The sequence below is a fragment of the Ctenopharyngodon idella genome, chromosome 18 (assembly GCF_019924925.1).
Source record: "Ctenopharyngodon idella isolate HZGC_01 chromosome 18, HZGC01, whole genome shotgun sequence".
NCBI classification, from domain to species: Eukaryota; Metazoa; Chordata; class Actinopteri; order Cypriniformes; family Xenocyprididae; genus Ctenopharyngodon; species Ctenopharyngodon idella.
This window is the reverse complement of record NC_067237.1, coordinates 16,021,224-16,048,747: the sequence shown is the minus strand read 5'-3', so window position 1 is coordinate 16,048,747 and position 27,524 is coordinate 16,021,224. Positions and strand designations below refer to the sequence as shown.

Here is a 27,524-nt window from a genome sequence, read left to right as displayed (position 1 = left end):
ACCGACTAAAATCATTAGAAATAATTAAATAAATACAGTTAGAAATATTCAAGGTTCCTCACTTGTCTATAATTACAATTAGTTTTGATAGATTTTAACTGATTATATATATATATAATGTTTTCACATTGTGTATCATATGTTTGCTTAGCTTGAACGAATGGGAGGTGCAAAAAAAAAAAAATTACATTTTGACAGAATTATCTAATATACTTGTATACCTTCTGTAGGTTTTTGAAAATTCCTGCTGCACAGGAAGCCTGTGAGTATCTCACTAATGTTCTGAGTATAAGTCCATTATTACTGACAGAACTGGATCTGAGTGAAGATAAATTAGGAGATCTGGATGGAGAGAAGCTCTCTGCTCTTTTGAAGGACTCTCATAGCAAAGTGGTGAAAATCAAGTGAGTCAATGTGATCTTATTCATTATAGCTTCTGTTGGTTCTGTATTATAAAAGACTGTCAGTCACATGTGTGAGCAGATATGAAAAGCTGTTGGTCTCATGTGCAATGAATATGTGCTAAATAATAAATAATGCTGTTTTTGTGTTCAGGCTGAATAATTGTGAGCAGACAGAGAAAAGCTGTTCAGTTCTAGCTACTGTTCTCTCCTCCAAAACCATCCTGAAAGAGCTGAACCTAAACAGTAGCCGTCTGCTGGACTCAGGAGTCAAAGAGATCTGTGAGGGACTGAAGAATCCTGTGTGTAAGCTGGAGATACTCAAGTGAGTACAGTTCACCACCTGTTAAGGATGTTTAATAAATTTTTTGTGTTGATCTAATACTTGTATATTCTTTTGTGCTAGGAGCACATTTCAACTACATTAAAGTTATTAAAATCAATCCAATGTTTACAGGTTGCTTAATTGTAATTCATTATACAATTGGTCTGTCTGAATATTTAGATCTGATTGGCTGGAAGTTGTGCAACAAAACCGTTTAATTCACACGTTCAGATCAGGTTTAATCTCCATTCTATATAAATGCACTGTTTTCATTTAAGCACACACAAACATACATCACTCACACACAAAGATTGGAGATCACACTGTGCACACACAGAAAGCATTCAGAAACACAAACTTATCAATGCTGCCTCGTGACTAAATAAAACTTAATAAATGAACTTCACAGTTGAATCACTGCGTTTATATTACTGTGCAAAGAGTTTATAACATCACTACTTTTGAAGTAATTAGTCTCACAGCTTCAGTGCTTGGAGAGAGACGCTGCACAGCAGGTAATTCACACACACATCTCTCTCTTTCGATAGGCTAAATGTTGTAATTCAAATAAATAAATGTAACCTTACCGCACTAACTTATCTCTGTGTCTGATTTAAAGTGGACAGTATGCTGTATCTAACGACTTATAGCTGTAAGGGATTTAAGGGATAATAAAAAAAAACCCTATTTGAATTCTCTTCGATTCGTGCTTTAAAACGCATAGCTGACCATGGAATATCCCTTATATATAACAGTTACATAAAATCAGAACACAAAATACATAATTTTCCCAACACAAGCCAAATAAATACACATAAATTAAATCAATACCAAACCAGCTAGTCTGACTCATAGGCTAGCAGTAGGCTGATTGAAGGCCACATTGAAGACCTGTTGGTCTGATGATGAGAAAGATCAGGTAAATGCAGAGGTGCTAACCCATTCAGGGACTTAGAATATAACTGAACTTAATACTCAATGAGAAGCCAGTGCAAATTAGCCAAAACAGGAGAAATAGTCCTTTCTAGTCCCCATCAGCAGTCTAGCCGCAGAATTTTGCACCAACTGGAGATGTGATACGTAAAAAAATTGGAAGAAAGCAGTTTTAACGACTGAAGTAATGTTTATCAACTTATTTATCATCACATTGTCAGAATGCCAGTTTGGCAGTTAAGTCCAAAGCAAACACAACCCATAGCAACATGGTAGGGTAGTGAATCGATGTCTGTCTCAGTCTGATGGCAGATAAAATAAACAGTAAATAAATTAACAGTAAATAACTTTAGAGTGATTTGTTTAAAGAAAAAGAGAGTAAATGATTCTTCTTTTCCTTTAAAGTGGTCATGATGTGCTTTTTAAAATTATTTTAGAATGTTTCCTGATGTGCTCTTATAATGTTAGTTTTAATAATAATTTAGAAATAAATGGCCATATTCTACCCTGATTTTAGCCTTCTGACTTGAACACTTTGTTTTATCCTGATTTTTGGTTTGTGTTATGCCAAAGTGTCATATGTTTTGCTGTGCTTTATCAGAGAGTGCTCTTATGCAAATCTGTTATTTTGTGTTTGTTTTCATGCACACAAATATGCACTACTTTCACTATTCGCTTGTTAAAATTTACAAAGAAACATGCTAATTTGGTGGTTCAAAAGACCAAAACCCATGTTTATTGTTTGAGTTGTTTACAGTTTGAACCAGTCTGGGTGCAGAGGTGGAACTTAGCATCAACAATGGTTGCTGTTTGGCTCAGAGGAACAAAATCAATGTTGTTCCTTGATTAATCAATGCTGCAGAACTTGATGCAACCACACTCGCTAGTAATCCCCTGAATGTTCAATTGAGACAAATGTGATACCACTGAAAAGCTGAGAATCTATCCTTCACTGGACTTTTTAAATAATATAGATCAGATTATCGTTTCATAGGTTAGCTTCAGACAGTTTATTAAGAGCTAAACAAATTGCAGAGGGACCTCCTGTCTATAGTCATTCCACAAGTTATTGGTCTGATATAGGTCTGGGCTCTGACTGGGCCAAAATGTTGTTCAACTTTTTCTTCTTTTTTTTTTAAAGCATTCTTTGTTGATTTATGTTTGGGGTTATTATAGTACTCAAAGATGAAATTTCACTTCATCTTCAGCTTTGTGATGGAGTTTTTATTTTATATTTTGCCAAAATAGAGTTGTATAGAGCAGAATCCTCCAAAATGTCACTCGCTCATCTGGCTGGTCTAGAATTGGGATCAGAATGTTTGTTACTCTATGAATTTATGAATGAATTTTTATTTTTCTCTAGACTTTCAGACTGCAGTATCAGTGAAGAAGGTTATAAAGCTCTGGCTTCAGCTCTGAGATCAAACCCTTCACACCTGATAGAGCTGGATCTCACAGGAAATGATCCTGGACAATCAGGAGTGAAGGAGCTCGATGATTTACTACAGGATCAGAACTGTCAACTGAAGATACTGACGTGAGTGCTATTAAAACAACACTCAATAGTCTTAATGCTGTTTTTGCCAAAAGAGAATTCAACTGTCAAAAAGACATTTAAATTAGACTTTGAAAAGACTAAAGGCCCTTTTACAAGATTGTGAAAATACCCAATGAAATTGCGTGTAATGTACTTACTCTGTTTCCAGGTTTTTGGGTCCTATTGCAGATGAAGCCTGTAAATATCTGACTGAAGATCTTCACATTAAAAACCCGTTACTCCTGAGAGAGCTGATTCTGAGTGGACATGAACTAGGAGACACACGAGTGAATCAGATTGCTGCTCTACTGCAGGATAAACACTGTAAACTCTACACACTGATGTGAGTTGAACTTTACTAACATTTTTAATGAGCATTTAAATTATCTTAAATCAGGTGAACCATACAGAATCCACAAGCACTAATCTTCAATAATCACTGAATGTTGGCATCAAGTACTTTGTGTTTGTAAATTGTCTGTCTCCTGATCATCATTTTAGGCTGTGTAATTGTGGTCTAACAGAGGAAAGCTGTTTAGCTCTCGCTACAGTCCTGACATCAAACTCCAGTCTGAAAGAGCTTGACATCAGCAGCAATAATCTGCAGGATTCAGGAGTGAAGAAACTCCAGAACGCATTAGAAAATACAAACTGCACACTGGAGAAACTCAGGTGAGCTCAATGAACCATTGTTTGATTTTAATAATTACATTTACAATTTTCAAATTAAAAATATTACTGTAGTAAACAAAAGTAAAGGACAAAACATGCTTCTGTCAGATTTGAATTATTTTTTTTATTCTCTGATTCTTCTCTGATTATTTTCATTTGTCTGTTTTTCATGTAAATCATTTTTCGTGTATTACTTTTGAATTATAATAAATTTCTTTTCTGTAGACTTTCAGACTGCAGTATCACAGAAGAAGGTTATAAAGCTCTGGCTTCGGCTCTGAGATCAAACCCTTCACACCTGATAGAGCTGGATCTCACAGGAAATGATCCTGGACAATCAGGAGTGAAGGAGCTCGATGATTTACTACAGGATCAGAACTGTCAACTGAAGATACTGACGTGAGTGCTATTAAAACAACACTCAATAGTCTTAATGCTGTTTTTGCCAAAAGAGAATTCAACTGTCAAAAAGACATTTAAATTAGACTTTGAAAAGACTAAAGGCCCTTTTACAAGATTGTGAAAATACCCAATGAAATTGCATGTAATGTACTTACTCTGTTTCCAGGTTTTTGGGTCCTATTGCAGATGAAGCCTGTAAATATCTGACTGAAGATCTTCACATTAAAAACCCGTTACTCCTGAGAGAGCTGAATCTGAGTGGACATGAACTAGGAGACACACGAGTGAATCAGATTGCTGCTCTACTGCAGGATAAACACTGTAAACTCAACACACTGATGTGAGTTGAACTTTACTAACATTTTTAATGAGCATTTAAATTATCTTAAATCAGGTGAACCATACAGAATCCACAAGCACTAATCTTCAATAATCACTGAATGTTGGCATCAAGTACTTTGTGTTTGTAAATTGTCTCTCTCCTGATCATCATTTTAGGCTGTGTAATTGTGGTCTAACAGAGGAAAGCTGTTTAGCTCTCGCTACAGTCCTGACATCAAACTCCAGTCTGAAAGAGCTTGACATCAGCAGCAATAATCTGCAGGATTCAGGAGTGAAGAAACTCCAGAACGCATTAGAAAATACAAACTGCACACTGGAGAAACTCAGGTGAGCTAAATGAACCATTGTTTGATTTTAATAATTACATTTACAATTTTCAAATTTAAAATATTACTGTAGTAAACAAAAGTAAAGGACAAAAATGCTTCTGTCAGATTTTAATTATTTTTTTTATTCTCTGATTCTTTTCTGATTATTTTCATTTGTCTGTTTTTCATGTAAATCATTTTTCGTGTATTACTTTTGAATTATAATAAATTTATTTTCTGTAGACTTTCAGACTGCAGTATCACAGAAGAAGGTTATAAAGCTCTGGCTTCAGCTCTGAGATCAAACCCTTCACACCTGATAGAGCTGGATCTCACAGGAAATGATCCTGGACAATCAGGAGTGAAGGAGCTCGATGATTTACTACAGGATCAGAACTGTCAACTGAAGATACTGACGTGAGTGCTATTAAAACAACACTCAATAGTCTTAATGCTGTTTTTGCCAAAAGAGAATTCAACTGTCAAAAAGACATTTAAATTAGACTTTGAAAAGACTAAAGGCCCTTTTACAAGATTATGAAAATACCCAATGAAATTGCATGTAATGTACTTACTCTGTTTCCAGGTTTTTGGGTCCTATTGCAGATGAAGCCTGTAAATATCTGACTGAAGATCTTCACATTAAAAACCCGTTACTCCTGAGAGAGCTGAATCTGAGTGGACATGAACTAGGAGACACACGAGTGAATCAGATTGCTGCTCTACTGCAGGATAAACACTGTAAACTCAACACACTGATGTGAGTTGAACTTTACTAACATTTTTAATGAGCATTTAAATTATCTTAAATCAGGTGAACCATACAGAATCCACAAGCACTAATCTTCAATAATCACTGAATGTTGGCATCAAGTACTTTGTGTTTGTAAATTGTCTCTCTCCTGATCATCATTTTAGGCTGTGTAATTGTGGTCTAACAGAGGAAAGCTGTTTAGCTCTCGCTACAGTCCTGACATCAAACTCCAGTCTGAAAGAGCTTGACATCAGCAGCAATAATCTGCAGGATTCAGGAGTGAAGAAACTCCAGAACGCATTAGAAAATACAAACTGCACACTGGAGAAACTCAGGTGAGCTCAATGAACCATTGTTTGATTTTAATAATTACATTTACAATTTTCAAATTTAAAATATTACTGTAGTAAACAAAAGTAAAGGACAAAAATGCTTCTGTCAGATTTTAATTATTTTTTTTATTCTCTGATTCTTCTCTGATTATTTTCATTTGTCTGTTTTTCATGTAAATCATTTTTCGTGTATTACTTTTGAATTATAATAAATTTCTTTTCTGTAGACTTTCAGACTGCAGTATCACAGAAGAAGGTTATAAAGCTCTGGCTTCAGCTCTGAGATCAAACCCTTCACACCTGATAGAGCTGGATCTCACAGGAAATGATCCTGGACAATCAGGAGTGAAGGAGCTCGATGATTTACTACAGGATGAGAACTGTGAACTCAAGACACTGAGGTGAGACATGATGAAATACTACAACAAAAATGATAAGCAACCAAAATCATAACACACACACAGGATAAGTGTGGCGTAGGTGTGGTGGCCTGGGCTTTGCACTGGGCTGGTTCCATGCTGCACGCCATGCTTTTTTAATGCATCACACACTAGTTGACATACACATACTGTCAGCTATCAGCTCTGTCTCCTTCCCCACACTACACCTCCCAGCATCCCTTCTGATCCACAACTGCCTCAGATCACTCACTCATCATTCACCTGTGCCTGCAAGCCATCACCATCATTAGCACTCATCAGCACACCCTACTCAAACTCCATGTTCACTCCACCACATTGGCTGTGTCCGAAATCGCCCCCTATACCCTCATTCACTATTCCCTACATTAGTCCACTAATATAGTCACTTGAAGAAGTGAATGAAACCGAGTGAGTGAATTCAGACACTCGGTGCACCGGGAGGGCTGGCTGTTTAATAATCATTTAAAAATTTGCAAACTAGCAGCTGCAGTACTAGTAATGAAAAAAATTATCTTGAGCTCTGTCATGAAAACCAGCATGTATAAACCTTAATTAAACAATTTAATAAGAAAGTTAAAACGAATTTATACCAGTATGGTAGGGAAGTGGATGGATGATTCAACTGAGTGCGCCATCATTGCCCCCGTACCCTTAAATAGGGCACTATTTGAGGGAACAGCCATTTGTAGTGGTGTACAAAACCATAGTGAACGTTGTCGAGTGCTCATTCAATCCCACAATGCACCGCAGTAACAAGTGTACAACCGGTGCACGCTCAACGGCTGGAGAATACCCACAATGCACCGTTGTTTCACACCGCACGAGTCAGCAGTGCATATTTTTTTCGGCACCCATGTTAACAGATGAGAGCATTCACACCGCACGCAGAGGCTGCGCGGCAGCGCTTAGCAGGAGCAGAAGCAGCAGTGGGTCTATTTTTGCTGCGCAGCTAACACTCAATTAAAGTGAAAACACCTTTGATGGACAAAATAAATATAATTTCACACAAAAAATGCTCAAAATGCATAGGATAAGCATATCTACTGTGTTTTAACAAGAATTGGAGTTGGCTATGTCAGGAAAGAAAATTAATATTAAAAAATATTTACAGAAGATTTACTCATTTAAACTGTTTTTTAATTATTCATTTTGGGTTAAAGTATGGTGTATTATAAAAAAGTAAACTAGCCAGAAAATATGATATTTAAACATTATTGTAGTTATTACACAGACAGCTGTAGCATACCCAAATCAAACCCGAGTTTGCAGTCTTAACATGTGCACGCGGCAGATGACGTAAAACACAAAGCTTACCTCATTCGTATGCAGCAATGGATAACACAAGGCTTTTACTTATTTATTTTTTATTTTTTTTACGTTTATATGTGAGTGTTGTAGGCTACACATCCCCATGTTAAACTTTCAAGACTACTATATTCGTTGTTCTCAGAAATCTTCATTTTGTTGTTCTCTCACTTGTAGCCTACTATAATTCGAAGAACAATAGATATAATTTCATGAAAGCAGGACATAGTGAAGCAGCAACTCTTGTAATTGCTAATACTAATTTGCGGGAAAGACTCGTGCAGGTGCGTTACATAAAGCAATCACAACCATACTGTCAGAATTTTTATTTTATTTTATTTTATTTATTTAACCAACAAGCAAAGCACAAAGACTAAAAAAACGCATCGCATCCTGTCCAAATTCACTCATTCACTCCTTCAAGTAGACTCCTATATAAGTGGACTAATGTAGAGAATAGTGAATAGGGTATGTGGGCTTGTTGAAGATGCATCGGTGCTGCGCAGACTGATCAGCATATGACATGAAAGTACCGCAAGAGCGAATGGAGAGCATACGACTCCTTATGCTTTTGAATCGCTCTCGCGGTACTTTGATGTCATACGCTGATCAGTCTGCGCAGCACCGATGCATCTCGAACAAGCCTATTCTCTAGCCGTTGAATGTACATCGGTTGTACACTCTTTATTGCGATGCATTGTGGGATTGAATGAGTGCACTCAGTAACATCCACTATGGTTTCGGACACCACTAAATATGGCTGTCCCCTCAACTAGTGCCCTATTTAAGGGTATAGGGGGCGATTTCGGACACAGCCATTGTCTGGTCTCGTCTATACGTCTCTTGCATACACAACAGACTCCTTACCTGCTACTTATTTGTCCATTGGAATCCTTACTCGTCTTCAGTCATCTGTCATCTGCCCTTCGTCTGCTTCTGTTCCGTTCACCTGCAAGAGAGACATTCTAATTACCACAAGCTAAGTCATCATTCAATCTGCATAATTGTAATCTACTCACCCTTCTGCACTACTGTTCCAGTTCCTGTCCTATTTCAGTAAACTCTGTGTTTTATACTACTTAACTGCCTGATCCCTTACGTTGTGTGACACATACGTCTATCATGAGTTTAATAATGAATGCAGCAAAAATAAATAAATTTTTTTTTAAAAAAACACAAGGTAAGCGAGGCATGTGTGTGGCGGCTGGGGGTGGGAGCGTCTTGGGGCACTGGGCCCACGGTACCTCTCCTTGATGGCACGTTGCAGCATGGCGCATGACGGGGGTACAACTTGGTCACGGAAGGATCAGAGGCAGCCTTATAATACCTTATCATCAATAGCTTTATTAGTATTACTATTTTTATTATTATTATTATGATTATTATTATTGTTATTATTACTACTACTATTATTATTATTTGTCCTCTTCCTTATCCTTTAACCTCCCCCTCATTCCTGATAAAATTAGTTTATTGTTATTACTAATACTATTATTATGATTTGTCATCTTCCTCATCCTTTCCCCTCATTTTTGATTAAGAGTTATCATCAGTATCAGTCTTATTATTGTTATTATTGCCACTACTGTTAGTGTTACTACTATTACTACTTTTACTATTGTTACCCTCCTCATCCTCCATTGTCCTGTTTTTTGATTTGTGTATATACAGGTGCTGGTCATATAATTAGAATATCATCAAAAAGTTCATTTTTTTATTATAAATTATTTTAAAAAATGAAACTTTCATATATTCTAGATTCCCTACATGTAAAGTAAAACATTTCAAAAGTTTTTTTTTTAAATTTTGATGATTAGAGCGTACAGCTCATGAAAGTCCAAAATCCAGTATTTCAAAATATTAGAATATTTCCTAAGATCAATCAAAAAATGGATTTGCAAAACAGAAAAGTTCAAGTTCTTTAAAGTATGTTCTTTTGTGCACTCAATACTTGATCGGCAGGACATATTACAGCAAATGACTTGCTCCTAGCACAAATTACTGCATCAGTGAAGTGTGGCATGGAAGTGATCAGCCTGTGGCACTGCTGAGGCACTATTGAGCCTTCAGATCATCTGTATATTGTTGGATCGACTGTTTCTCATCTTTCTCTTGAAAATATCCCATAGATTCAGGTCAGGCATATTGGCTGGCCAATAAAACACAGTAATATCATGGTCAGCAAACCACTTGGAAGTGGTTTTTGCACTGTGGGCAGGTGCTAAAGTCCTGCTGGAAAAGGAAATCAGCATCTCCATAAAGCTTGTCAGCAGATGGAAGCATAAAGTGCTCCAAAATCTCCTGGAAGATGGCTGCATTGACTTTGCACTTGATAAAACACAATGGACCAACACCAGCAGATGTCACGGCCCCCCCAAATCATTATTGACTTCAGAAACTTCACACTAGACTTCAAGCAGCTTGGATTCTGTGCCTCTCCAGTCTTCCTTCAGACTCTGGGACCATGATTTCAACATGAAATGCAAAATTTACTTTTATCTGAAAAGAGGACTTTCGACCACTGTTCACTGTCCAGTTCTTTTTCTCCTTAGCCCAGGTAAGATGCTTCTGACGTTGTCTCTGGTTCAGAAGTGGCTTGGTAGTCCTTTTCCTGAAGATGTCTGAGTGTGGTGACTCTTGATGCGCTGACTCCGGCTTCATTCTACTCATTGTGAAGCTCTCCCAAGTGTTTGAATCGGCTTTACTTGACAGTATTCTCAAGCTTGCGGTCATCCCTGTTTCTTGTGCACCTTTGCCTATCCAATTTCTTCCTTCCAGTCAACTTTGCATTTAATATGCTTTGATACATCACTCTGTAAACAGCCACCCCATTCAGTAATGACCTTCTGTGACTTACTCTCTTTGTGGAGGGTGTCATTGATTGTCTCCTTGACCATTGCCAAGTCAGCAGTCTTCCCCATTAGTGTGGTTTCAAAGAACAAAAGATACCCGGAATTTATACTGTAGGGATAGTCATTTAATGAAACTCAAATGTAAATATTCTAATATTTTGAGATACTGGATTTTGGACTTTCATTAGCTGTACGCTCTAATCAACAAATTTAAAAAAAAACCTTTTGAAATGTTTTACTTTACATGTAGGGAATCTAGAATATATGAAAGTTTCATTTTTTAAAATAATTTACAATAAAAAAATGAACTTTTTTACGATATTCTAATTATATGACCAGCACCTGTATACAGTCAACATTTGAAGTGGATCAAAACCTATATATATATATATATATATATATATATATATATATATATATATATATATTTTTTTTTTTTTTTTTTTTCTCTTTCTCTCTCTTTTTTCTACGATTATGTCAGTTGTACTGCTTTATATGTTCCTTTATTTATATGCGTCCACTCCCACACCGTTACACACACACAAAACACACAAATTATATTGGATGTTATGTATGTTTTGTTGGTATTGGTTATTTTGTATTTGATTTCTCACCTGTAAATACTTTGTTTGCATAATTTTTTTTTTTTTTAAAGACAATAAAAGCAGCCAATTTATAGAATTATTCATTAATACAATCTATTGCAAAGTGGATTGAACACAAAACATTTGACACTGAATTGCAATCAGATGCTATTTTTAATAAAGGTTTAGTTAAGAATTTAATTGAATCCTGCTTTATCTTCCCTTCTGCAGGTTTTTGAGTCCTCCTGCAGATGAAGCCTGTCAGATTGTGAACAGAGTTCTGTGTGAAAATCTGTTACTCCTGAGAGAGCTGAATCTGAGTGAACATAAACTAGGACCCTCAGGATTGAAGAAACTTGCTGCTGTACTGCCGGATAAACACTGTAAACTCAACACACTAATGTAAGTTTTATTATCATTGCAATAATTATTGATATTTTTTTTTTTATAATAGTGAACCGAAGCTGAATGCGATGTTCAGAAAGGAAATGCTGTGTACTAAGGAGCCCCTAAAGGGAATAAATATGAGTTGGGAGGAAAAATATTTTTCAATGCTTTCTCTCACAGTTATATAGTTGGGTAATTATACTGTATATATTTTGCGGGCATCAGGGAGCCACTGTTACTATGCGGAGTATTGAAATCGCTTTTAAATGCGTGCTCGAGTTTGACTTTCACTTTCAAGATTCACAATCACACATACTGTAGGGAGCTGTAGTACTTGCCACACATTTTACATATTTGTCAGTAGTGCTCAGGATCTACAAATCCTTCACTATCGTCCTATTAGCCATTTCTTCTTACTCTCTTTATGTGGCAAGTGAAATCTGATGTAATGTAATGTAACAGGCTACTGCTAGCAAGCGGCTAACCATATGTCCCTTTAGGGGCCCACGTAGAATGCGTTTTTCATCTTCTGTGCCTTTCCAAATACGGATTAAGGCTTCGGACACACCCCTAGTCATCACCGTCACCAGTAGTTGTCAGCTCTTGGTAAATGTGTAGATAAAACTCATAACTATGTTTTCTCTTTTTTTTTTTTTTTTTTTAGTCTGAATAACAGCAATATCACAGATGAAGATTGTCGTGTTCTGACTGAAGCTTTAAATTCAAACCCATCAAATCTGACAGAGCTGAATCTGAGTAGGACTAAACTCAGAGACTCAGGATTGAAGATCTTCTCTGCACTGTTCAAAAATGAACAGTGTCAACTTGAAAAGCTGAAGTAAGCTATTTTAAAAATCTCATAAAATCTCATATTTGTGGATAAAAGTAGTGATTACTAAATATACTAGCCTGTGTAATTGTATGCATCTATACACCATTTTTATTTTTTTCTTTGTTCTTCTACAGGTTAAACTGCAGCAGTGTTACAGCAGAAGGTTGTTCTGTTCTGGCATCAGCATTTTGTTTAAACCTGAAAGAGCTGGAACTGAATGAGAATAAACTAGGAAACTCTGGAGTAACAGAAATCTCCACTCTACTGGGAAATTCACAATGTACACTGAAGATACTCAGGTTTGAATTTGGTTATTTTAAACATGGGCAGAAATCTTATGTCAGTGATATCACTTACAGAAATAAAAAGTATTATATAAAAAAAATATTGACAGACACAACCCACACAGCAAGAGACTCCTAGGCGGATCCGCATTCAAGTCGCCAAACCTGCGTGACTGTCACATTCGTTTTGGCACCGCCCAGAGGATCAGCTCCGCCTCCGGGCGGCGCCGTAAATTCTACTGTCAATCAGCGGATCCTGAGCGGACCCATGTCAGATCCGCGGACGCACACGCACCTTTACTGTAACGGTTGTATCAATTTGCAGGTCCCAAACGGACCCGCCGCGGAGGTAAGGTTTTAATCGCGGATACAGAGCGGATGCAGCATGGAGTCACGGCGGGTCCGTGATCTGCCTTCGTTGTAGATCCGTTACTGCGCGCAAGTGGACGCCGATACGAGTCCGTTTGCGGATACGTTCCGGAAGCCGCGATACCTCCGCGGCCGATCCGCCGCGGAATACTTTTGCTGTGTGGGAAGGCTTCTTAAGTACTGAGAATTATGAATATCATAAACCTGTAAAAGAAATCTGTTTTTATTGAATTAGTTAATCATTAGACTTAATTTAATTGTTTTTAATTTTTCCTCTAGACTTTCAGACTGCAGTATCACAGAAGAAGGTTATAAAGCTCTGGCTTCAGCTCTGAAATCAAACCCTTCACACCTGATAGAGCTGGATCTCACAGGAAATGATCCTGGACAATCAGGAGTGAAAGAGCTTGATGATTTCCTGCATGATGAGAACTGTCAACTCAAGACACTGAGGTGAGATGTGATAGGGGGGAAAAAAAATGTATGGAATAAAACTCCACATGATATCATGATATATTTAGTGATATTTGTAAATTGTCTTTCTAAATGTTTCGTTAGCATGTTGCTAATGTACTGTTAAATGTGGTTAAAGTTAACATTGTTTCTTACTGTATTCACAGAGACCAGAGCCATGTCGTTATTTTCATTTTTAAATGCTTGCAGTCTGTATAATTCATAAACGCATCTTCATTCTTTATAATTCTCTCCAACAGTGTAGCTTTATCCCCATTAGCGCAGCTTAGGCTACTATCAAACTCATTCAGAATCAAATGTAAACATCCACAAAATACTTACGTGATCTGATATGCTGCATCACGAACACTTTGTAAAGATCCATTTTGAGAGTTATATTAGCCGTGTGAACTTATTCTATTGTTTATGCAATGTTTATTAGGAGTCGCGAGCTTGGGGGCGGGGAGCACGAGCATTTAAAGGTGTACACGCACTGAATCGGCGCATTTTTAATCACACCCCAAAACAGGCAGTTAAAACATGTTATAATAAAGAATCTATGGGGTATTTTGAGCTGAAACTTTACAGACACATTCTGGGGACACCTTAGACGTATATTACATATTGTGAAATAGTGATCTAGGGCACCTTTAACTTAAAATACTCCGTCATTTTTGGTGATACAGGTAAGATTAATACATCATTCAAAACTGTAAAGGGGCTTATTTTATTTGTGCACACTCAAAATAACAACAAAATGTGCTTTTATAAAGTAATGAAAACAAACAGGATGCACTTTCTGCCATATCGGTCCCTGTGAACTTGATTGTGTCAAAAAATAGAATGAAACTCGGTGTATACTTGCATCACAGACATGAGAAATGCATTTGTAGAAAGCTTAAAATGTCTATCTTGAAATGAATCCATTAAACTGGAAAACAAATATTCTCAGATTATGTAATCCACATGAAACATGCATATACGTAGGTTTGTCTACTACTGCGGAAGTGACAAGTCACCTGAAAACATGGTAAACACTAGTTTATCAATGAATGATTCAAATGTTTAAGGAACATGCCACTATTTTTGAAAATAGACTAATTTTCCAACTCCCCTAGAGTTAAACAGTTGAGTTTTACCGTTTTCGAATCCATTTAGCCGATCTCCGGGTCTGGCGGTAGCACTTTTAGCCACAGCTTAGCATAGATCATTGAATCTGATTACACCAACTTTGCTGCCATACCATGGGCGCAGCAGGCGCAATGATATTACGCAGCCCCAGTCTGTTCAGCCACAATTTCGTTCCAAAAGCTCATCTTCAATGTATTCCGGTTCATATAGATATGGTTCAGGATCTGCACCAAAAGTAAATATCTTCTGAATCATCTCTCACAAATATCTCCATGGTTGCAAGACACGCTCCCTGTGCAAGCAGGTGGTCACGTTGGTTATGTTGATGGAAGTTAGCCTATTTTCAGGCACTGTGTAATATCATTGCGCCTGCTGCACCCATGGTACAGCAGCAAAGTTCCTTGATTATTATGCTGGAATGAGAGTATAGTTCCTAGGTGTATCGGCCTAGAAAATTTAAATAGGTTTAAGTTTTAAATAGGAAAAATATTGAAACTCTTTGGTCATTTTTAAGCAAGATGCTAACGGTCTAATCAGATTCAATGATGCAGTCTATGCTAAGCTGCAGCTGAAAGTGCTACCGCCAGACCCGGAGATCGGCTGAATGGATTCGAAAATGGTAAAAACTTAACTGTTTAACTCTAGGGGAGTTGGAAAATGAGCTTTTTAAAAAAAAAAAAAATAGTGGCGTGTTCCTTTAAGGCAGTCTCCTTGCTGTTTTTTCACTACACATTCATAATCATTACTTTTGCCAGTACGTTTTGACAAGTTTTATGTTTTTGTGTGGCTATATATTATAGGCTGTTAAAGGCTCCTTTTATATGTTTTATGTGTTATATGGTTTATTTATTATTAGTCAACTATTTGCTTGAATTAAGACTACTAGTCATCTAGAAAAATCTTTAGTCGAGGGCATCCCTAGTGCAGATGAATTATTAATATAAATATAAATATAAATACTTCAAAGTAAATTCAAGACAATCAGATGCTATTTTCATGAGATCAAGTTAGTTTTGAACTGAATTGAATCCTGTTTCATCTTCCCTTTGTGCAGGTTTTTGGGTCCTGCTGCAGATGAAGCCTGTCAGTATGTGAGAGTAATTGTGGGTGAAAACCCATTACTTCTGAGAGAGCTGAATCTGAGTGGATATGAACTAGGAGACACACGAGTGAATCAAATTGCTGCTCTACTGCAGGATAAACACTGTAAACTCAACAAACTGACGTGAGTATTGTACATGCTTTAATAACTTAAAGTATCTTTAAAACATTTTAATATTTATTTTTAGGTAATTGTTCTTTAAAAATGTTTGGTCTAAGATTGTTTGAACCATCAGATAGATCTATCATTCTGTTAATGTAGTTGTTGTATTATTGCAGAAATAAACTGAAGAATGTTTCTTGTCTTTGTTTTCTTTCTCTTCAGGATGAATAATAACAGTATTACAGCAGAAGGTTGTGCTGCTCTGACTTCAGCGTTTAATTCAAACCCTTCAAACCTGAAAGAGCTGGATCTGAGTGGAAATAAACTAGGAAACTCAGGAATGGAGAAGATCTGTCATCTGATGAAAAATACACAATGCAGATTGAAGAAACTGAAGTGTGTATTTATATCATTGCACATTTGTTTCAATATACATTTATAATGTTCATCTGATTAAATAAAATGATGAAAATGAAGGCTGTAATTTGACTATTTTCACCTCAGTTTTACTGTGACAGCCTAATATTCTGCTATAATATATCAGCCTAATATATCTCTTTTTGTGTTTGACTGAAGAAATTAATTTTGAAACAAGATGTGGTTGAATAAAAAATAAATTATTTTGGACAGTTCATTCAATTAATAAATTTATTATCAAGGTTTTGGTTAATGTATATACAGTATTTACAGCACACAAGATTAGCATACATTTTTGTTAGTCAGAATTATTTGTAAAGCTCAGTACTTGTATGATAAACGCTCTCAATTAAGAATACACAATGTTTTTTTTTCTGTAGACTTTCAGACTGCAGTATCACAGAAGAAGGTTATAAAGATCTGGTTTCAACTCTGAGAACAAACCCTTCACACCTGATAGAGCTGGATCTCACAGGAAATGATCCTGGACAATCAGGAGTGAAGGAGCTCACTGATATACTACAGTGTGTGCACTATAAATTGAAAACCATCAGGTGAAGAAATTTTAATTTTACTTTAACTTTCTGCACCATAATGCAATGTTACACCAGTAATCAGTTAAGAAGATGTGTTCATTTGATTCATTGTTTAATTAATCACATCACAAAGTATGGAAGGTTATGATTGTCTGGAACATTGTATTACATTGTCTTAAGAAGTACGTCCCACATGAATTCTGAATTGACTAAAAACCTTCTGGTCACACTGGCCAAAAACCTTCTGGGTCTGTGTGCTACAGTGGCCACACCCAAACCTCTCGCTATAGTGTGGTGCAGGGATGACACATTTTTGTAGGCCAACCCAGAAGTCAATAGGTTTTTTTCCATTGGCTTTTTGATTAAGTAATGTCTGTGACTATCAAAAGCTTATGACTCTTTATCGTGATAATCTTCACAAATGAAGAATTTTGAAGCGTAAATACAATCTGCAGAAGTCAATTGATAAATGTAGGCTGTAAACAAACTACACCATGGCCACACTACACGCATGACTTCAATTACACCATCACTAAGCTTCCAATAACTAACAACTATAATAGCGCAATTAATGAGGCTGTGAAAGTAGACTAGTGAGTAGAAGAGCTTACCTGTTCAGTTGATGATGGTTAATAGCTACTTGTTAGCAACTGCTTTTTACAAGACATGTAAAAGCTTTAAAAAAGAGGGTATTACTAATGTAATTTATATTGTAGAATAAAACATGAAGATATCTTGAGGTTGTGTTCACCACTAACATTGTTTCAAGCAATTAACCAAAAATCCTTTCATAAACCCATCGACAGGACAATGGAAATGGGAGTTCTAAAATGCTAACTCGTTTCTAGGTTTTGGCCTGCAAAAATGAGTCATCCCTACACCACTGTATTGGATGTGTCATATAATTAGAATATCATCAAAAAGTTGATTTATTTCACTAATTCCATTCAAAAAGTGAAACTTTTATATTATATTCATTCATTACACACAGACTGATATATTTCAAATGTTTATTTCTTTTAATTTTGATGATTATAACTGATTTTTAGATTTTTAGAAATCTTGGCCAACTGAAAAGTATGAACATGAAATGTATGAGCATGTACAGCACTCAATACTTAGTTGGGGCTCCTTTTGCCTGAATTACTGCAGCAATGCGGCGTGGCATGGAGTCAATCAGTCTGTGGCACTGCTCAGGTGTTATAAGAGCCCAGGTTGCTCTGATAGTGGCCTTCCGCTCTTCTGCATTGTTGGGTCTGGCATATCGCACCTTCCTCTTCACAATGGGGTTAAGGTCAGGCGAGTTTGCTGGCCAATTAAGAACAGGGATACCATGGTCCTTAAACCAGGTACTGGTAGCTTTGGCACTGTGTGCAGGTGCCAAGTCCTGTTGGAAAATGAAATCTGCATCTCCATAAAGTTGGTCAGCAGCAGGAAGCATGAAGTGCTCTAAAACTTCCTGGTATATGGCTGCGTTGACCTTGGACCTCAGAAAACACAGTGGACAAATACCAGCAGATGACATGGCACCCCAAACCATCACTGACTGTGGAAACTTTACACTGGACCTCAAGCAACGTGCATTGTGTGCCTCTGTTCTCTTCCTTCAGACTCTGGGACCCTGATTTCCAAAGGAAATGCAAAATTTACTTTCATCAGAGAACATAACTTTGGACCACTCAGCAGCAGTCCATTCCTTTTTGTCTTTAGCCCAGGCGAGACGCTTCTAACACTGTCTGTTGTTCAAGAGTGGCTTGACACAAGGAATGCGACAGCTGAAACCCATGTCTTGCATACGTCTGTGCGTAGTGGTTCTTGAAGCACTGACTCCAGCTGCAGTCCACTCTTTGTGAATCTCCCCCACATTTTTGAATGGGTTTTGTTTCACAATCCTCTCCAGGGTGTGGTTATCCCTATTGCTTGTACAATTTTTTTCTACCACATCTTTTCCTTCCCTTCACCTCTCTATTAATGTGCTTGGACACAGAGCTCTGTGAACAGCCAGCCTCTTTTGCAATGACCTTTTGTGTCTTGCCCTCCTTGTTCAAGGTGTCAATGGTCATCTTTTGGACAACTGTCAAGTCAGCAGTCTTCCCCATGATTGTGTAGCCTACAGAACTAGACTGAGAGACCATTTAAAGGCCTTTACAGGTGTTTTGAGTTAATTAGCTGATTAGAGTGTGGCACCAGGTGTCTTCAATATTGAACCTTTTCACAATATTCTAATTTTCCGAGATACTGAATTTGGGATTCCCTTTCATGGGAACTGTCGACGCTACATCATATGACGTTATGGGATCCTTCTGCGTGATTGCGTCGTGAAGCACTCTTGTATCTAACCAATGATGAGACGAGACGTCAGAGGCTATAAACTATAAAGCATACCCAGAACAAAGAACGCTAGCTTCTGTTGTCTTCAGCAAGCGCTCTGTGTTATCGTGTGTCTTATTTGGTGTTGTTTGTCTTATTACATAAACAAGTCACAATCTCTTCGTCTGAGGACAAGAGTATCTCACACCAATCCATATATTTATATATAAAAAAGACACGTATTATGGCGAAAAAACTCACTCTCAGAACACTGTGTTCCTGTGTTCCCCGCGGATCGGGTCCCGCTTCTGCTGAGGCAGAGCGTAGGCTCCATTCGTGGGGTTCACAATTGGATCTGACAGAGGGATTAGAGACGGGCGCCGCCCTTTCTCTGCCCTTACCTGCCAGGTTCAGTGCCGTCTCCCAGGTGGAAGCACGCTCTGCGGTTTCTTCCCCCGGATTGAGGCACCGGTATTTCACATGTCCAGCTCTGAGGAGGTGGATATTGTGATATCGATCTGAGGACTCGCCACCTCACACACATATCGTGTTTCAAAAATCACACGTTTATAACAAATCAATAGTGAACAGCAGTTTGAATCGCGTTTCCCCCTGTGCTACATTATAAAGCGAGTGGGGATACACGCGGTTTATGTGTTGTTTGCTGGGAGTGGAGCATGCACATCAGCTCACAACTGACAGTGAGCAGTGTTCATTCATAAAAATGTCCCGAAGAGAAGCATGCACTAGCGGGAGTTTTTTAGCTCCACTCCTGTTGGCTTTATTCTTGAGGGAATAAAAGTCTAACGCAAGGCTCGGATCTCACGCTTGCCGAGGCAGCGCGTGGATTGAGTTTTCGTTAAAGCATATATAGCTCGGATCTCGCGTTGCCGAGGCAGCGCGTAGATTAAGTCTGCAAGAGAGAATATACGGCTCGGGTCTCGTGTTTGCCGAGGCTGCGCATAGATCACGTGTCCGTAATTATATATATGTATATATATATATATATATATATATATATGTATATATATATATGTATTTATATTTGGAGGGAACTGAGTAGACGGGAGTTTCCCTTTCTCTCTTTCCCTAAAATACCTTGCGAATTATTACGAGCTATAATTCTTTTTTGTATTCTAAATATATTCAGCCTGTTCAAAAAAAATCTGGCTGCATTTAATTTGAGGATTAAATGAAATATTGAATACATTGAAATACATTAAATTCTGAGGAATTTAAAAGAAAATAAAGGAGACCGTTCTGCCAACCCTGCCACCTCGTGTGCTTCAGGGCGCAGTGGTTTCCAGTGTTCCTCCAAGAAAGAGGAGGGTTGTAGAGCGGTCAGTTCAGATGTTCCCTGCCGGCTCGACGTTTCAGGGCACTGGTCTGACCGTTCATCCAAAGAAAGTGTCGCCACCCGTGCTCCCCCGCAGAAAGCTTGGGGACAGGGACAGGCGACACAGCTGAAGTCTTTGTGGGGTAACACAGATCTGCGGACTGTAATTATCACCAAGAAGGCTTCGATGCCAGAGGTCCTGATGCCAGTGGCGAGGGACATTGGAGGGCAGCCCCCTCCAGAGAGGGTCGGGTATTAAAATACTTGGTACCCATCCCTCTTTGGCGCCCTCAGGGGGCCGTTCTGCTAACCCTGCCACCCAGTGTGCTTCAGGGCGCAGCGGTCTCCACTGACCCTCCAAGGAGGGCCGGTCATCACTTGATTCGGCTGTTCCTTGCCGGTTCGCCGTTTCAGGGCGCCGAGTTAAGTGCTCAAAAAACACCAGAGGCCAGTCTCGAGAGAGGTTCTCTTAGTAAATTTTCTGGCAGAATGGAAACTTCTCCCAAATATTTCAAAATGTGTGCTGCTCACAATAGAAAAGGGTTACAAATTCGGGTCTCGCCCGCCCCAGTTTATTGGGGTCCTTCCCACAGTGGTGGCCCCCGAGCAGTCTCTGGTAATGGAACAGGAGGTTATGACGCTCTTGCAAAAAGGAGCTATAGAAGGGGTTCTCCTCCCAGCAAGCTGTCAGGGTTTTACAACCAGTGCTTCATTGTTCCAAAGAAGGATGAAGGGTTATCCCACAGATCAGTTCCGAGGACTGGTTTGTTGCGATAGACCTGAAAGATGCTTACTTTCATGTATCCATCCATCCTCAACACAGGAAGTTCCTCAGGTTTGCTTTCGGGGACAAAGCTTACCTGTACAGGGTTCTTCCCTTCGGCCTTATCACCCCGCACATTTACGAAGTGCGTGGATGCAGCTCTGGCTCCACTGAGACTCCAGGGCATCCGCGTACTGAACTATATCGACGACTGGTTGATTATAGCTCAAACAGAACATCTGACAGTTCAACATCGAGATGTTGTTCTGTCACACATGAAGAGGCTTGTGCTGAGGCTCAATGCCAAGAAAAGTGTGCTGGTTCCTGCTCAAATTACCAACTACTTAGGGGTAGTTTGGGACTCCACCACGATGCAGGCACATCTGTCTCCTGCTCGTGTGAGTTCCATTCTAAATGCCGTGAATGGGGTGAAACTAGGCCAGTCATTCACTGTTAAACAGTTTCAAAGACTGTTGGGTCTCATGGCAGCTGCGTCCAACGGGATACCTTTTGGCCTGCTGCACATGAGACCCTTGCAGTGGTGGCTCAGGACCAAGGGGTTTTCTCCGAGGGGAAATCCTTTTTGTATGATCAAAGTCACGCGGCGATGCCTTCGTGCTCTGGTCATGTGGAAAAAGCCTTGGTTCCTGTCCCAAGTACCTGTGTTGGTGGTTCCTTGTCGTCGCGTAATGCTTACGACGGATGCTTCCATCACGGGCTGGGGAGCGATCATGAGTGGTCGCTCAGCTCAGGGTCTCTGGGAGGACCATCAGAGTTCCTGGCACATAAATCGGCTGGAAATGATGGCGGTATTTCTTGCAGTAAAATACTTCCTCCCAGACCTGAGGGCCCATCACATGTTGGTCCGCACGGACAACATGTCGGTGGTCTCATATCAACCATCAGGGGGGTCTGCGGTCTCGCCAACTATGCAATTGGCCCGTTGGATCCTCCTGTGGGCCCATGGGAAGCTCCTCTCACTGAGAGCAGCTTACATCCCAGGGCATCAAACGTGGGAGCAGACGCCCTGTCGAGGCAGGGGCCGAGGCCCAGGGAATGGAGACTCCACCCTGAGGTGGTGGAGCTCACTTTGGGAAACTTTGGTCGAGCGGAAGTCGACCTATTTGCTTCAGGGGAATCAACCCAGTGTCCACTGTGGTTCTCCCTATCTCATCCAGCACCACTAGGTCTGGATGCCATGGTATAGACGTGGCCGAGGCTGCGTCTGTATGCATTTCCCCGTTCGCTCTGCTCCCGGGAGTTCTGGAGAAAGTACGCCAGGAAGGGGTCAGTCTAATATTGATAGTCCCCTACTGGCCAACCAAAATATGGTTCTCAGACCTAGTGTCACTTCTAGATGGCTCCCTGATGGAGCTTCCTCTCAGGCAGGACCTCCTGTCTCAAGCGGGCGGCATGATAATTCATCCACGCCCAGAACTACGGAGACTGTGGGCCTGGCTTCTGAGGGGGCCAGGCTCATAGATGCTGGTCTCCTAACTGAGGTTGTGGAGACCATTCTCCACTCCAGAGCTCCCTCCACGAGGAAGTTGTATGCGTATAAATGAAAACTGTTCTCTACTTGGTGTAGACAAAGCAATGTGGACCCTGTCCACTCTTCTATTAGCCTTGTGCTTCAATTTCTCCAAGACAAGTTCTCGGATGTTTTTATCCCCTTCAACCTTGAAGGTTTATGTTGCGACCATTTCGGCCATGCTCCTCTGGGGGATTCCTCGGTAGGTCGAGACCCCCCTTTTTTTTTATACGCTTCCTCCGTGGTACTCTGAGGTTGAGGCCTTCAGTACGTACAAGGACTCCGGTGGTATTAGAAGGGTTAGCTGAGGCCCCCTTCGAACCACTAGAGGAAGTTTCAGAGAAACTCCTCACCCTTGTATTCCTATAAATGGAATTTATTTTCTACTTGGTGTAGACGAAATAATACGGACCCTGTCCACTCTTCTATAAGCTTCGTGCTAAGATTCCTCCAAGAAAAATTCTTGGAGGGCCTATCTCCTTCAACCTTAAAGGTCTATGTTGCGGCTATCTCGGCCTATCATGCTCCTCTTGAGGGGGATTCCTCGGTAGGACGAGACCCCCTTGTCACACGCTTCCTCCGTGGTACACTGAGGTTGAGGCCGCCAGTGCGCACAAGGGTCCGGCCTGGGACTTGGCCGTGGTATTGCAAGGGTTAGCCGAGGCTCCCTTCGAACCATTAGAGGAGGTTCCAGAAAAGTTCCTCACTCTAAAAACTATCTTCTTACTTGCTATCACTTCCCTGAAAAGGATAGGAGACTTACAAGCACTTTCAGTTGCTCCATCTTACCTGGAATTTGCCCCAGGAATGGTGAAGGCATTCCTTCATGCTAGACCTGGCTATGTGCTGAAGGTCCCCACCAATGTCCCAGGTCCTATTGTGCTCCAGGCCTTCTATCCTCCTCCCTTCGAGTCTTCGGATCAGGAAAAACTCAATCTGCTCTGCCCAGTGAGGGCTTTAGATGCATATGTCCACAGAGCTGCCCTGTGGCGTAAAAAAGATCAATTGTTTGTGTGTTACGGGTCTCCTAAGAAAGGAGGCCCAGCATCTAAGCAGAGAATGAGCAAGTGGGTGGTCGAGGCTATCTCACTTGCTTATGAGGCGGCCGGACAGCCATCTCCATTAGCTGTCCGTGTCCACTCTACTAGGGGTACGGCGGCCTCAAAGGCTTTAATGTCAGGAGTATCCATTAATGACACATGTGATTCAGCTGGATGGTCATCCCAGCACATATTTATTAGGTTTTATAACCTGGATATAGGCTCCACTCCGGGGTCGTCAGTTCTGTCTACAAGATAACAGACAGGTACTTGGTTCTACGGCGTAGTTGGGACAGTGTTCCCATAACGTCATATGACGTAGCGTCGACAGTTCCCATGAAAGGGAACGTCTCGGGTTACTTGTGTAACCCTGGTTCCCTGAATAGGGAACGAGACGCTACGTCATATGACGTTATGGGAACCTTCTGCGTGATTGCGTCGTGAAGCACTCTTGTATCTAACCAATGATGAGACGAGACGTCAGAGGCGGGTGACGTCACGGACCAGGAAACTATAAAGCATACCCAGAACAAAGAACGCTAGCTTCTGGATTATGGCTGAAGCAAGACGCTCACAGGTATGCCAGGGATACGGCAACGCAACGTAGCGTCTCGTTCCCTATTCAGGGAACCAGGGTTACACAAGTAACCCGAGACGTTTTCCTTAGTTGTCAGTTATAATCATCAAAATTAAAATAAATAAACATTTGAAATATATCAGTCTGTGTGTAATGAATGAATATAATATACAAGTTTCACTTTTTGAATGGAATTAGTGAAATAAATCAACTTTTTGTTGATATTCTAATTATATGACCAGCACCTGTATATGCAAATACATAGATAGACAGGCAGGTAGGACACCCTGTAATTTCATTCGGACCAAATGAAATTGGTCTGAACCATAGACTGGAATAAAAGATGAATGACGCACCTTCACTCTCTTCCATTGTAGTAACTGAAGCCACCGGTTAGGGATGGGCGTATCGATTTGAAGTATCGATACTGACGTTGAGTATCGAAAGTATCGATACTCAAATAAAAATATCGATACTAGGGTGTTTTTTTTCTTTTTTTTTTTTAACCAATTATTTTGTTTATTTAACAATAAATTGAATGCGTACAATATGCATTGAATTGGACAAATAACCTATGTTAGCGAATAATTGTGTTGTAGAACTATTTTCCTGCTCATCTGAACACACGCAAATGCTGCAAGTCAGAACCAATCAATCACAGAGAGCGTCCGCTCACTGCCGACACTACGTTCAAACAGGGCTGTGTTTAGTATCATAAGAAACCATTGATGCTTTTGGGAAACGCCGCCCAGAACAATGCTTATCAGTGGACAGAAAAATATAATATGTTTGAGTTATTTCACAGTAAACCAAATGAAATAGTAGCCTACATAGTTTGTGTAATTACATTTATTTAAATTGAACGTTAAAAGTTCATATTGATGTTCTATTCTGTAACTAATGTTGATACACTGTCAGAATACAAAGGTTGCATTTTATGGGTGTCGCTGGCAGTCCCTTCTGAAAATGAACCATTACTACAGTGAACATAGTTCATCTAGGCCTATAGTATTTGTAGATTTCCATGGTTACCACCACTACAAGTAAACACTTTAACCATATGTAAACAAAAATATAATCTAATAAGTTGCAATTAAGGCATATTGAATGTTAAAATACCTTTCAAATATAATGTTAAATGGGTATCATTACCCATTTTACTCTTAAAAATTCAATAATTACAATTTTTAAAAAATTGTATAAGTTCAAATTAGAGGTATCGTATTGGTATCGGCAATATCGGCCTTGAAAGTATCGGTATCATATCGAAAACAAAATAAGTGGTATCGCCCATCTCTACCGCCGGTGTGCCAATATGGCACTGACATCTTAAAACTGCGCATAGTGAACTTGGAGCCAGAGTCTGTGCAGTTGTGAGCAAAAAGTGGAGCCGCGATATTATGGTCCCACCCACGCTCTCACAGAATTGGTTAATACTGCAGATCAACTCATTGTGTTGATGTGAAATAAACAGTTCTTGTAATGTAGAAATTAAAGTTAAAGCTCCAATCTCCTCCCAAAGATCCAGAAAAAAGGTTTGTTGGTGCCTCAGTGACTACTTTGCTGAAGTTGCTCAGAGAAGTTGTCAATCATGACATCAAAACCCTCATTTTTATAGCATCAAATCACTAACTAAAACCAAACTTATTTAAAGAATGAACACTTGAACTAACATCGGTGTGATTAAAAACTGCCTAAAATTACAGAAACCATCTTTGGAAAAAAAAAATATTTGATGTGTAATTTGATTGTTTAGTTTGCCTCACATCCCAAGAAATTAAAGTTAAAGCCATTACACGGAGAGGGTGTGGCTTATGGCCTATACTGCATCCAGCCACTTGGGGGCGATCGAGGCGCTTGGGCTCGAGGCTTGTTTGAGATGCATCGGCAAATGCAGTCCTATCGGCGTATGACATCAAAGTACCGCAAGAGTGTTTTGGAGAGCATATGACTCATTATGCCTTTGAATCGCTCTTGCGGTAATTTGACGTCATATGCCAGTCGGTCTGCGCAGCACCAGTGCATCTCGAACAAGCCTTTCAACAGACTCATGCCTTCTTGAGTTACTCATTAATCAAACAACAAAAGAGAAAAAAAGTCTCACTGCTCTTGACAATTCCACTTTTGTAACTTTAATAAGAGTAAATATATATTTGATTTACACAATGAAGACTATGCAGTGTTTTTATAGATTTGATTAATTTATACAATGCTTAGCATTTATTATTTATTATTATTTTGCACCCCTGTAACATAAGAAACATTCAAATAACCACAAGATAATATGTACATCGACACAAGCTTTTCTGTAAGTTTTTTTTTTTCAAGTTAAATACAGGTCTTTCCAATGGTCACTTGGAGACTCCAAAATGACAGTTATAAATCAAATGATGTAAGAAGTCCATATAATTCCGCATTGTGCACTCCAAACCAAACATGAAAAAGTCAAGAACATAATTTTCAATATTAAAAAAAATACACAATTCACAATGCATGTATATAGTACAACAACAGAAAATGAAACCTCTAAAACATGTTTTGTGCAGAATCCATTATAAAATTCTTGCAGTCTGTATTTCACACAGCATGATGTGAAATGTCTTGGGCTGCTCTGAAATCTCTGCTGTTACAGTTATTTGCTGAAATCTGGACGCGAGTCACTATTCTCTCTGCCATCTCCGGTGAAATTGGCTGGGTTTTCTCTGCTTTATAGCTCTATTTTGGACTGACAATTTGAATGCATACATTAATGGCTTATTTCCACCGAGCGGTACGGTACAGTACAGTTCAGTACGGTACACAAATCTTGCCGTTTCCATTGTCAGAAATTGTGAATGGTACCCTAATTCTGTACCGTACCACTTTTTTGGGACCCTTTCATTGGAGTACCAAGCACAACATTACCAATAGTACTGGTACCAAAAGGGTGAATTTGCTTCTTATTGCTTTAACAAGCTTATCTAAGCTAAGTTCTGTTCTACTTCCTGTAGGTTTCTGAAAAGCCCTGCTGCACAGGAAGCGTGTGAGTATCTCATGAAAGTTCTGGGTAAAAGTCCATTATTACTGACAGAACTGGATCTGAGTGACGATAAATTAGGAGATCTGGATGGGGAGAAGCTCTCTGCTCTTTTGATGGACTCTCATAGTAAAGTGGAGAAAATCAAGTAAGTAAACATGATTTTATA

The 27,524-nt window shown here is 39.3% G+C and overlaps 1 protein-coding gene across 50 annotated transcripts in view; it reads left to right on the top strand.

Annotated features, from left to right (window-relative positions):
* The window catches only part of LOC127500029 (uncharacterized), a 162,447-nt gene that overhangs the window by 56,875 nt on the left and 78,048 nt on the right, over positions 1 to 27,524 (top strand). For 31 of the 50 annotated variants that reach the window (XM_051870886.1, XM_051870862.1, XM_051870878.1 and 28 more), the window contains 20 exons: positions 231 to 404; positions 556 to 726; positions 3,023 to 3,196; positions 3,366 to 3,539; positions 3,698 to 3,868; positions 4,094 to 4,267; positions 4,437 to 4,610; positions 4,769 to 4,939; positions 5,164 to 5,337; positions 5,507 to 5,680; positions 5,839 to 6,009; positions 6,234 to 6,407; positions 11,401 to 11,571; positions 12,221 to 12,394; positions 12,523 to 12,687; positions 13,321 to 13,494; positions 15,680 to 15,850; positions 16,052 to 16,225; positions 16,627 to 16,800; positions 27,330 to 27,503. In XM_051870886.1, the coding sequence (XP_051726846.1) occupies positions 231 to 404; positions 556 to 726; positions 3,023 to 3,196; positions 3,366 to 3,539; positions 3,698 to 3,868; positions 4,094 to 4,267; positions 4,437 to 4,610; positions 4,769 to 4,939; positions 5,164 to 5,337; positions 5,507 to 5,680; positions 5,839 to 6,009; positions 6,234 to 6,407; positions 11,401 to 11,571; positions 12,221 to 12,394; positions 12,523 to 12,687; positions 13,321 to 13,494; positions 15,680 to 15,850; positions 16,052 to 16,225; positions 16,627 to 16,800; positions 27,330 to 27,503 (3,453 nt within the window). The remainder of the gene's footprint in view (positions 1 to 230; positions 405 to 555; positions 727 to 3,022; positions 3,197 to 3,365; positions 3,540 to 3,697; positions 3,869 to 4,093; positions 4,268 to 4,436; positions 4,611 to 4,768; positions 4,940 to 5,163; positions 5,338 to 5,506; positions 5,681 to 5,838; positions 6,010 to 6,233; positions 6,408 to 11,400; positions 11,572 to 12,220; positions 12,395 to 12,522; positions 12,688 to 13,320; positions 13,495 to 15,679; positions 15,851 to 16,051; positions 16,226 to 16,626; positions 16,801 to 27,329; positions 27,504 to 27,524) is intronic. The other 19 variants (XM_051870857.1, XM_051870891.1, XM_051870888.1 and 16 more) reach the window with 17 other exon arrangements.